Here is a 12,355-nt window from a genome sequence, read left to right on the forward strand (position 1 = left end):
ATCAGGGAAATACAAGTCAAAAGCACAACAAGATACCATATCACATTTACTAGGATCAAAAATGAGCGCACAGTAACAAGTGCTGGAGAGGATGTATAACCCTCATATAGCTACTCTGGAGAATACCTTTGAGGTTCTTCAAAAAGGTGAAGAGAATTGCCACAGGACCTTGCAATTCCATTCCTAGATATACACCCAAGAGAACTGAAAATATACATCCACATAAAAATTTTCATGTGAATGTTCATAGTATCATTATTCACGACAGCCAAAACTGTTCATTTATTGGATGACTGGATAGCAGAATGAAGTTTTCATGTGATAGAACGTTATTCAGCCCTAAAGAGGAATGAAGTACTGATCCATGGTACAACATGAATGAACCTTGAAAACTTTATGTGAAGTAAAAGAAGCCAGTCACAGAAGCCCACATGTTGTATGATTCCATTTATATGAAATGTCCATAACAGGCAAATCCATAGAGATATAAAGCCGATTAGTGGTTGCCAGGGGCTGTGGGGAGGGGGAAATGGAAAGGGAAATGGCTACTAATGGGCACAGCGCTTCTTTATGGGATGATGAAAATGTTCTGGAATCAGAAAGTGGTAACAGTTGTACAACCTTGTGAATTTACTTACCACTGAAATGTATACTTTAAAGGGTGAATTTTGTGGTATGCGAATTACATCTCAATAAAAAAAAAAGGAGCTATACAACAACTTGGATGAATCTCACAGATATTATGCTGAGCAAAATAAGCATATACTATATGATTTCATTTATATGAAGGTCAAAAACAGGCCAAAACCCCCAAATATCATTTGTTGTTCATGGGTACATACATATGCAGTAATGTAATGTAAAACATCAAAACATTCATGAGAAAGATAAATACCAAATTCAAGGTAGTGGAAGGAAAGGGGGAAATGAAATGAAATTGGTGCAACGGTGTCAACTGTATCTGTAATATATTTCTTTTAAAAAGGATCTGAAGTAAATAGGGCAAAATATTAACATTTGACAAAGGTGAGTGCTTGTTATAGTATCTTTTCTACTTTACTCTTAAAAACAAAATAGTGTGGTTTCAAGGCAAACATCTGATTCCTTAGTCGACTTTGGTTGACGCTTCTCCAGGTGCTACTGACACGGAGGGGAGCCAGGCTCGTCCCAGCCCTGGTGGACTCCACAGTCTGGAAGAGACAAGAATAGTCCAAACGCCATGAGCTTGAACCAAGCTCTGGAGCCCCAGAAGATGCCAGGAGGGAGGGAACCAGTCAGGGAAGGCTTCTGGGAAGAGAAAGGAAGAGAGGCCGTTGGGGCTGAGTCTCAAATGGAGGCCTGAGGGAAAGGATGCTTGGCCCAGACACCCACCCCCGCCCCCACCCCCACCCTCATTGGGCTCCCCCAAAGCCTGGCCTGGCCCTGGCGATTCCCTTATCTGCCCACTCCCAGCTGCCTCCCTGCTGGCTGAACTGTCACCACAGACTTCTGGGCCTGTGCCCCCTCCACAGGGATGGGGGAGGGAATGGGGTGAGGCCTGGCCTCAGAGCCTCAGGGTTTTGGTTCTTGATGGAGGCAGAGCCCTGAGGCCCCCACTCCCCACGCTTTACTTCCGTTCTGAACCCTTTCTCCACTCCAGTTATGAAGAAATGGGCTGTGAGTCCAGCAGCCAAACCCTTGTCTGAGACATGCCTCTGAAGAGGGCAGACTTCCCCACCTTACCCCAACACCGCACCTGCTATTTCTAGTAACAGTGAGGAGAGTTGCTACTACAGAGCTTACCATTTATGATGTGTAGGCAGGCCCTGTGTTGAGTGGCCTCTCAACAACATTTGAGGTGGGTTCTATGATTATACCCATTTTCCAAGCAAAGAAACTGAGGCTCAGAGGTTGGCCTGCCCAGGAATCAGGCAGCAAATCAGTCAGAGCTGAGACAAGAAAGAACCTAAGGCCTTGGACGAACATTTTCATTTCTCTGCACCTATTCCTGGAGAAGGCGATGGCAGCCCACTCCAGGACTCTCGCCTGGAAAAACCCATGGACGGAGGAGCCTGGTGGGCTGCAGTCCATGGGGTCGCACAGAGTTGGACACGACTGAGCCACTTCACTTTCCCTTTTCCCTTTCATGCACTGGAGAAGGACATGGCAACCCACTCCAGTGTTCTTGCCTGGAGGATCCTAGGGACAGGGGAGCCTGGTGGGCTGCCGTCTGTGGGGTCGCACAGAGTCGGACACGACTGACGCGACTTAGCAGCAGCAGCAGCAGCACCTATTCCCAGCCCAGAAGATGCGGGCAATTATATGCACTTACACCACAAGGATTGGTGAGGTCAGGATACAAATGATGCATGGAGACCATTGCGCACGGTGCCTGGAGTGGCTTGGCAAATGATGCTGCTGCGGTTATTATATTAGTGCTATAGGAAAAATGTTAGGATCAGAATTAGTGTTATTATTATTAGCCACTGGAGTCGTTGATAGAATTAAAATGAATAATAATTTATTAGTTCTAGAATTAGTATATTAATAAAGTGCTCAGATTAGATTAGAATTAGCATTATTATTTAGGTTATGTTATGTTCGTCACTCAGTCATGTCCGACTTTTTGCGACCCCGTGGACTGTAGCCTACTAGGCTCCCCTGTCCATGGAATTCTCTAGGCAAGAATACTGAAGTGGGTTGCCACTTCCTTCTCCAGGGGATCTTCCCAACCCAGGGATGGAACTTGGGTCTCCTGCATTGCAGGCGGATTCTTTACCATCTGAGCCACCAGGAAGCCCATTACTATTAATGCTTACTAATAATAAGCACTATTAGTATCACTATTAAAATTAGCATTAGTGCTAGTATCAATATTAGAATGTTAGTAATTAGAATTAGTACTGGTATTGGTATCGGCATATTACTAGTATTAATACTAGAATTAGAAGTAGTGCTAATAAAATAGGGCCAAATACCATCCTTCATACACAGTAGGCACTCAATGAATAAATAAGAATACTTAACATATTGAGATTTCAGAATCAAATGAGTTGAAATCACATAACGGATGAATTATCATTGAGTTGCTCTAATCACCCTGTGGAGTGGCCGCTAGTACCCCATCTTTTCAGATGAGGAACTGAAGTCTAGAGGGGACAGTAACTGCCCAAGGCCACACGCCAGTCAGTGGTAAGGGTGGCCCATAAATGAGGGTGGGCCAGCTCCAGAGTGGATGTCCTGAAATTATCACTTGAGTCACAGGGGTCTTTGTCCTCTCTGTTACCGACAAGGGCTTGGCACAGAGTGGGGCACAGAGCAGGAGCTCAATAAATAGCCTCCTTCCCTCTTCAAATCTTCCATTTTGCATATGAGGACAGTGAGGCCCAGACAGGTAAGATGAGGATGATAAAATCCCTCTGGGGTGGGCCAGTGAGTGAGCAGTAGGCTCTGACCTAGGGCTCCATCCTTGCCCTCTGCCCTTGGTGTGTCTCGGTCACCTCATCCATAGAATGGGTGGATCAGGGAACTCCCTGGGCTGTGGAGTCCCAGGGCCATGGCTGGTTAGTCTTACCCCCTGACCTACAGGGACCCAAGTTGGACAGCTATGTTTACATGTGTATTCAATGATTTTACATGGGGAAAGCACTCAGACTAGGACACGGGTCTGTGTCAGCAATGAGACAGTGGTCATTATCACCGCTGTTACTATTTGGGAGAAGGAGAACAGGACAAGAAGGTGGCACAGGGGCCCAGTGGCTCTCTGGAGGTCCCTCTCAGGCCACAAGCCACACAGGTCCACATCAGTCTACAACTCCTCCCATCCTACCCACCCTGGCACCACCTACCCAGGGCATATGCCAGGCTGCTACGTGGGGTCTCATGACTTCCTCTCAAACTCTCTGTCGCTGAATCTGTGTCTCTGTCCTCCCATTCTCTGTATCCATCTTTGTCTCCCTTCTCAGTGTCTCCATCTGTATCCTTGGCCTCTGTCACTTTCAGGCTTTATCTTGCACCTTCTGTCCATCTCTACCTGTCTCCCTTTCTCTTAGCCTCTGTCTGCCCTTAACTGTCTCTGGCTCTCTCTGTGCATTTCTCACCCATCTGTCTCTCCTTCCTTTCTGTGCCCTCTCTCTGTCTCCTTCCAGCTCTACATCTCTTTCTCTATTTATCTGCGTCTCGTCATTCCCATCTCTCTACCTCTTTCCCTTCTCTGTCCCTCCCTCCTTCCCTTCCCCCACCTTATCCTACCCAAGGACCTGCAGAGGAACCAACCCCTAGTCCCACCTGTTTCCCGCCTCCAAAGCCGCATGGCGGGCAAGAAGTTGAGGCCACTGTCCCTGGGTGCCCCCCCAGCCCCGCCCCCCATCCCAAGACAGCCTGTTACCACCGCGGAGCCAACAGCCACGCTGGCCTCCATCTGATAAGACTTATCTGCTGCCCCAGGGCAGGCCAGAGCTGGCGTAAGCCCCAGTGGGGCGCTGAGTGAATGTGCCTCTGCTTCCCGCCAGTCTCGGCCTGGTCCCCGGGGTGGGCCTGGGTCCTGAAGATGTCCCACCAACATCTTGATTCAAATTCCCACCAAACCTCTTTGAGCCTCATTCTTGTCACCTGTAAAATGGGTACAGTCACAGCCCTTCTCTCCCTTTGGCCAGGAAGACACATACATAAGGGGCCAGCCCTCACCTGGCTAAGCACACAGTAGGGGCTTTACGTTTGTAAAACTCACTGAAAAGCCCAGGAGGGTCATGAAACCATATCTGCTATTTTCATTTTATCTTGCTTTCAGCCCATTTTTGTTTGACTGGACACTGAAGCCCACAGAAGCCCAAGTCAAACAGGATCCAAGAATCTACAGGGTGGGCAGGTGGGGTGGAAGAAGGCCCCACTGCCCAAGAGGTGCCCCAGTAGTAGGGGGCCCGCCCCCTCCCCTGGCCTGCCCCACCCACTGGGGCACCAGCCACTCCCTGGAGAGGAGGGAGGAGGGAGAGGGGAGGGAGGGAGGGAAGGAGGAAGGGAGCCTCAAAGGCCAAGGCCAGCCAGGACACCCCCTGGGATCACATTGAGCTCGTCACATCCCCAAAGCAGCTGAACCCTCCGCACCAACCAGCCCAGGTCAGTCTCAGCCCCCTAAGAGCCCCCAGCAAGGCAAACCCTGGGCCTGCTGCCCCTTACTTCAAGGCTACTCCCCCAGCCTGCTCTAGGCTCCCCAACCCACCACTGGTCCCCAAAGTATCTACCACTCCTGAATCCCCTGACAGCTCTTCCAGACCACCTCTATCTTTCCAACCCCCATCTGTACCCCAAATCTGCCCCCTAAACCCAATTCTCTCTGCCCTGACTCCCATTCACTGCTTCCAAGATATTTATGCTCTCCTGATCCCTTAACTCTGCCTACCATACTCCATCTCTGACCCGAAACATGCTTTCATCCCACCAAATCCTACCCTCTGCCCCAAATATGACTTTCACTAACCCAAACTTGTCTCTGAATTCACCACAAAGGCTCACTTTTGTGCTCCCCACCACACACACCTATTTCTGCTCTGAAGCCCCTGCCTACTCCACAACACCCCTTTCTCTGCCCCCAATTCTCTCTTTGGCCTCCCAAACCTGTCTCTGGACTGCCAAACCTGAGCTCCACGCTCTTAACCCCATCGCTGCCTCTCAAATCCCGTACTTGTTCCCTGTGACTTCTCTCTGATGCCCTAAAACCATTTCTCTCCCCCAACTGCTTGCCTATGCACAAAAATGTCTTCATCACTCCAAACACCAAGTCTACCCTTTCAATCTGTTCTGTCACATGAATCCTCCTTTCTGCCTTCTCTAAACCCCATTTTAGCTTCCCAATATTTCTCTGTCCCCCTAGGTGTCCTCTCTGGCCCCCAATCTTTCTGCATTCCAATTGTATCTCTATTCTCAAACTCCTCCTGTGCTCCCATAAGCCATTTCTAGTCATCAGACACACCTCTGCCTGCCTATCATAACTCCGTCTCCGCTCCAGCAAAACCCTTGGACCCTCACACTTTTCCCTGACTCTCAGAATCCACCCCAACCCCTAAACTATAGCTCCAACTTCTCAACTTTCTCTCTCAAACTTTGCCTCTGATCCCCAACCCTGTTTCTGCCTTCCCAACTTATTTCTGATCCCAAAATGTGACTTTTCAAGCAAACCTTTCACTGCTTCTTAAACTCGCATTTGTTTACCCCAAACTCCATAGTCGTTCCCCAAACCCCTGACTCCTTAACCCCATATCTAATCCTCCAACTCCATCTCAGACTCTCCCAAGACTCATCTGCCCCCAGATCCCATCTGTACTCCCTTCAGTCCCGAGGGACCCTCCCTTGAGGGCTGGGGTGGGGACATTACCTGGGGTGAGGGGCTGGACTGAGTGAGAGCTGAGGGTGCCGGCCAGCTGCCTGCCACCCGTTGGGGCAGCACTTACTCTAGTGGGGCAGCTGATAAGGAGTTTTCATATCCCCCAGCCTCGAGATAAACTTTATCTCTGTCCAGAGAGTGATAACTGGGGTGGGGGGGGAGTTGGGCCCCTGCCACAGAGGGGTGGGCAGTCCTGGACCCGCCAAGGTACAAGGTGTAGGGACAGGGGCAGTGGGTTTGGAAGGAGATTGGAGGGTGCTGGTGAGGAGAGGATGAGGGGATAAAAGAACAGTGGTTAACAGAGACAAGAAGAGTATGAAACAAATTGAGACAGAGAAAAAGGAGGAAAAAAAAACAAAGAGAGATGGAGAGAGGGAAAAGGAGCAAAATACAGAGACGTGAAGAGAAAGAAGAAAAACAGAGACTCAAAGGAAGAATAAGAGAGACGGAGAGACAGGAAAGAGGGAGAGACTCGGGAGCAGAAAAGGAGAGTGAGACAGAAATGCAGAGAGAGAGACTCACAGATAGAATCATGGTGAGACAGAGAGGAAAGAGATAGAGTTGGAGATGAGGAGGCAAGACACCGTCCCCAGAGAAGACAGAAGGCGCCCTGGGGCCTAGAGAAGGTTGATGGTGGGTACATTGACAGGCCCGTCTCTTTCCCAGCACAACCCCAACCCCAGGCCCAGCTGTAAGCCTGTCTACATGGGCAATACAATGGGTCACTTAGGCAGGGGAAGATGGTCTTCTTTATCTCTGTCACTTCACCCTACAGACAGGGAGACCAAGGCCTTCAGATTCACAGGGCAAGTCAAGGGTAGGGGTAGGTTCCTGACTCAACTGGGGTTGTATGCAGGAGGGTATGATCAGGGGTATGGGAACACTGAGAAAGACATCGAAATAAGGCCAGAGGACCCAGAGAGAAACACGAAGGAAGAGACAAACAAGCAGAAAGGACACAGTGGGAGAGAGATACAGACATTCAGAGAGATGAGTGGAGAGGCAAAAAGAGAAGCAGAAAAATATAGAGAGAGCAAAGAAAGAGATAGACAAAATGAGATAAAAATAGAGATAAAGATGGAAAGAGAATCAGAGACGTGGGAAGACAAAGGGAGGAGGAAAAACAGACATTTATAAAAGCACAGAAAGAGCAAGATGAATCCTGGCAGCATTGAAAAACGGCAGGGAAATACAGACAACCAGACTTGACAAGAAGCAGGGTTGGAGAAAAGAGACACAAGGAGACAGAGATACACACAAAGAAGAATAGAGGCAAAGGAGCAAAGACCCCTGTCACCACCTCCTATCCAGCAGATGGGGAAACTAAGGCCTGGGGATGGTGGGGACTGAAGGAACTTGAAAGCAGAACTATGGCAGACCTCCCCAGAGGACAGGGTACAGGCAGAGGGAACACCTCCCACCTGTCCCCCTCCTCAAAGGAAGCCACAGGCCTTGGGGTGATTTCAAAAGTTGGGCGGGGATGGCAGAGATAAGCAGTGGGGGTACTGACCCCCCCATGAAGCAGGGAGGAACTGAGGGGGCCCTCTGTCTGCACACTCAACGGAGGTGGAGGAGGGGAGAGTCAAGCCGGAAACCATGGGGTTTCTGAGAAAGTCAGAAGGCAAGATGCAACAGATAGGGATGAAGTTGGGGAGACAGGAGGCTGAACCCCAAGGTCTGGGGAATGACCAAGGAGTTCAAGGGACTCTGGTTCTGCAGCTCAGCCTACCCCACCTACACACTCCTAGGAGGGTGAGGGGGTGGAGGTAGAGGGAGAAGAGAAAGTGGAGGTGGAGGAGAGGAGAAAATGAGGAGGAGAAAGAGATGAGCAGAAAGGGAGGCAAAGGAGAATGATGAAGACAAAAGAGGGGAGGGGAGGACAAAGGAGGAGAAGGAAAGAGGAGTGAAGTGGTTGTTGAATGAGGAAGGGGGGAGATGGCTAAGAAAAGGGGAGGGAGAAGAGGAAGAGACGGAAGGAGAGAAGAGATAGGGGACCAGGGAGAAAAGAAGGACAGGGAGAGGAAGAGGAAGAAGGGAAAAAGAGAGAGCAGGGAGGAAGGAAGGAGGAGGAAGAGTAGAAAGTGAAGGAAGAGGGGGAGAGGAGGAGAAAGAAGAGATGGGGAGAGAAAATGGAGAGGAGACAAAACAGAAGAGGAGTAAAAGGAGGGTGTGAAGGAGAGAAGAAGAGAGGACAGATAAGAGGAAGAAGGGAAAGGGGGCAGCATAGGGAGTAAGAGAACTGAATGGAAGATAAGGGAGAGATGAGGGTGGACAGAGGAGGCAAAAGGAGGGTACTAGGGAGGTGGAAAAGGAGGATTGAGGGAATGGAGTGGGAGGAAGGAGAAAGGAGGAAGAGGGAATAGAGAGGGGAGGGGGGTTTCTGTGTCTGAGGACCCCTCCTGTCCTCACAGGTCAAACCCCAGCGGCCCCATGGAGTTCCCTGGCCTCGGGGCCTTGGGGACCTCCGAGTCCCTACCCCAGTTTATGGACCCTGCCTTGGTATCTTCACCACCAGAATCGGGGGTCTTCTTTCCCCCCGGGTCTGAGGGCTTGGATACAGCAGCCTCCTCCACTGCCGCCAGCACCGCCACGGCTGCAGCTGCTGCGTTGGCTTACTACAGGGATGCTGAGGCCTACAGACACTCCCCAGGTAACTTCTTTGGGTGGCTATCTTGGCACTGGCTCTGTGCTGTCAAGGTTGCCATGGAGACCCAGAATCCTTCAAAGGGTCGATTCTGGAAAATGGGACAAGGCTTCACATATCTGTGCTGACTCCTAGTCAACTTCAGAACTGAGAATGCCATTGCTCCCCAACCTGTCCTCTTGGGGTAGCCATACCAGGAAGCAATGATGGAAGTAGACAGTGGCTGGAGTTGCCAGGTAATATATGGGGCTCCAAATCCCAACAAGTCATCCTCTAAGCTCATTTGGAAATGGTTGGAGGTCAGGGGACAGAGCAACCACTACGGCTCAGAACACTGGAGTCACTCAAACGCCAGCAGTTCTTCTGGTCACCCGTACAAAGCGTGGAAACTTGGTCACCATGTTGGGGCTCTTGGGCATCATTAGACCCTGAAAGTAAGATGAATTTAGACTGATTGTTTCTCTTCTTTCCTCTTTCTTCCCCATACCCCCCATAGTCTTTCAGGTGTACCCACTGATCAACTGTATGGAGGGGATCCCCGGGGGCTCACCATATGCTAGCTGGGCCTATGGCAAGACCGGGCTCTACCCTGCCTCAACTGTGTGCCCCACTCGTGAGGACTCCTCTCCCCAGGCCTCAGAAGATCTGGATGGGAAAGGGGGAAGCAGCTTCCTGGAGACCTTAAAGACAGAGCGGATGAGTCCAGACCTCCTGACACTGGGGACTGCACCACCTTCATCAATTCCAGTCCCTAGCAATGCCTACGGGGGTCCTGACTTTTCTAGTACCTACTTTTCTCCCACTGGGAGCCCCCTCAATCCAGCACCTTATTCCTCCCCTAAGCTTCGTGGAACTCTGCCCCTAACCCCCTGCGGTGAGGTTCTCAAAAAGGGACTGGGAGGCTGAGGTTGTTGGGGGTGACCAAGGGAAAGTTGGTCTGAGACTAACTCCTTCTTCCCCTCTGTCTACCCCACCAGAGGCCAGAGAATGTGTGAACTGCGGAGCAACGGCGACACCATTGTGGCGGCGGGACAGGACAGGCCACTACCTGTGCAATGCCTGTGGCCTCTATCACAAGATGAATGGGCAGAACAGACCCCTCATCCGGCCCAAGAAGCGCCTGGTAACACCAAGCCCTGCCATCCCTGCTGTTCTCAACCTGTACAGAAATCCCAGTCCTGATGATCTATAAGAACCCACATGCTCCGCTCCTTCCCCATCCACCCAGGAAACCAGCTTTGTACAGTACCTCTTATCCTTGACCAAACAACATAGGCTTCAAGCAGGAATCCTATCCTCTCGCTGCACTTTTCTTCCTTTGCGTCACACTGGGATCATCTTGGGGCACTTTGAACCACTAGGGATTGATTGGGACCCTCCTCAGATGTGTTGATTGAACTGGCTGGGATGCGACAGAATCACGATTACTTCTAATTCCCATAATGATTCCAGTGGATGGCCAAAGTTACATGCAAATTGTGTAGTGCCCCATAAAATACCCCAAATGCCTATCCTGGCAGGGAGGCCCTGTCCTCACCCACACAGAAATTCCAGCCCTCACCCTGAAGCAAACCCTGCCCTCAACCTGACCCTCACCTCTTTGGTCCTCCACCCAGCTGTGTGTCCATACTTGCTCTCTCCCCCAGATTGTCAGCAAAAGGGCAGGGACCCAGTGTACCAACTGCCAGACAACCACCACGACACTGTGGCGGAGAAATGCCAGCGGGGACCCTGTGTGCAACGCCTGTGGCCTCTACTACAAACTACACCAGGTGACCTGGGGCCCTTGGAGCCTCCCTCCTCTCCTTCTTCCCATTTCCCTTCCTTCCCCTCCACCCTTCTCCCTTCCCTTCTCCATTAGATATTTCCTTCCTTCCCCCTCCTTCACCCTTCCTCCATCCCCCATTCCCTCTCACCCCTCCACCCTCCACTATTCCCTCTCCTAATTCCCACCTGTCACCTCCTCCCTAGGCCATCAGCTAATTTCCACTCCCCTGCCCTAGACCAGGGGCAGCTCCCATCAACCTGAGAGGCTTTCCCAAACTCACAGCCTGAAAACTTCAGGATTCTTGTCACACCAGGGGCACATTCCCTAATCCTTGAATAAGTTCTCTATTCTTAGAAGTGGGGTGAACTGGTCATCCCTGGAGGAGTCATAGAGCAAGATATGGAGCTGGGAAACAGCCATGGCCTCCCTCTTGGCAGGTGAACCGACCACTGACCATGAGGAAGGATGGTATCCAGACTCGAAACCGCAAGGCATCTGGGAAAGGGAAAAAGAAACGGGGATCCAGCCTAGGAGCTACAGGAGCAGCAGAAGGACCATCTGGCGGCTTCATGGTGGTGGCTGGGGGCAGCAGTAGCGGGAATTGTGGGGAGGTGACCTCAGGCTTGACATTGGGCCCACCTGGTACTGCCCATGTCTACCAAGGCCTGGGCCCCGTAGTGCTGTCAGGGCCTGTTAGCCATATCATGCCATTCCCAGGACCCCTGTTGGGCTCACCCACAGGCTCCTTCCCCACAGGCCCTGTGCCTCCCACCACCACCACCACTGTGGTGGCCCCACTCAGCTCATGAGGCCACAGAGCATGGCCTCAGGGCAGGGTCTGGTGTTCCCTCACCATTTCTAGCCAGCAGTGTGTCCCACCCAACCTTCTGGGACCCAGAAAAACCTTGGGCTGGACCTTCAAAGCTTCTGTAAAATAAAACCACCAGAGTCCTGAAAATAGAGGTGTGAGTGTGTGTGGGAGTAGGGTGGGTGTGTGTATCTGTGTCCACGATTATTTCATGACACTGTGTGGCTGTCACGTGTGACCATGGGAGATGGCACACGGGGCTTCACAATTGTAATGGTATATGTGAAACCGAGTGTGACAGCGTCCAGGTGGTATGAAACAGCACGTGCACCAACATGTCATGGAGGGAGCTGGTGTGCAACGGGCACTAGGGATGAGGCTGTGTGACATGATGTGCATGACCCCAGGTGCCCTTGAAAGGCCGGGCAGGGGTGAATGTGTGAAGTATGCGGAAGTCTGTCAGTGGCAACATGTGCTGAGTAAACGTGTGGGGTTGTGCACCAGTGGGGTGATCTTTGAAACAGCACGATGGCATGTGCACTGGGCACAGAAGTGGGTCCATACACATTTCGGAACATTGAACAAGAACTGCTACATGACGGTGTGTGAGGCACAGCAGTGGGACCGTGAGAGTCTGAGTCTTAGAATATCTTTGTGGGTCTGGTGACAACAGTATTTCTGTGCAAGTCTGTACGTGTGTGAGCATATAGTACGGCGTGGGCCATGTCCCAGTGTCTCTGAGTGGCTGACAATGGGAGCAGCATGTATGTGTTAGTT

General features: G+C 51.1%; 1 protein-coding gene across 1 annotated transcript; it reads left to right on the forward strand.

The window, feature by feature from the left end:
* The first annotated feature begins 5,032 nt into the window (after positions 1 to 5,032).
* On the forward strand, positions 5,033 to 11,728 carry GATA1 (GATA binding protein 1). The gene is made up of 6 exons (XM_081564750.1): positions 5,033 to 5,094; positions 8,770 to 9,008; positions 9,499 to 9,876; positions 9,980 to 10,125; positions 10,649 to 10,774; positions 11,208 to 11,728. Exons 2-6 carry the CDS (start codon positions 8,789 to 8,791, stop codon positions 11,577 to 11,579), a joined length of 1,242 nt encoding a protein of 413 aa, XP_081420876.1. The 5' UTR covers positions 5,033 to 5,094; positions 8,770 to 8,788; the 3' UTR covers positions 11,580 to 11,728.
* The last annotated feature ends 627 nt before the right edge of the window (positions 11,729 to 12,355 follow it).

Source organism: Giraffa tippelskirchi, chromosome X (assembly GCF_054371585.1).
Source record: "Giraffa tippelskirchi isolate mGirTip1 chromosome X, T2T-mGirTip1v1.2.pri, whole genome shotgun sequence".
Classification (NCBI taxonomy): Eukaryota; Metazoa; Chordata; class Mammalia; order Artiodactyla; family Giraffidae; genus Giraffa; species Giraffa tippelskirchi.

Bases quoted from the DNA above. Each gene is read 5' to 3' on its own strand.
- GATA1 (XM_081564750.1), top strand. From the start codon at position 8,789: ATGGAGTTCCCTGGCCTCGGGGCCTTGGGGACCTCCGAGTCCCTACCC. The intron at 9,009-9,498 runs GTAACTTCTTTG...TACCCCCCATAG, and splicing joins GGCCTACAGACACTCCCCAG to TCTTTCAGGTGTACCCACTG. The intron at 9,877-9,979 runs GTGAGGTTCTCA...CTACCCCACCAG, and splicing joins TCTGCCCCTAACCCCCTGCG to AGGCCAGAGAATGTGTGAAC.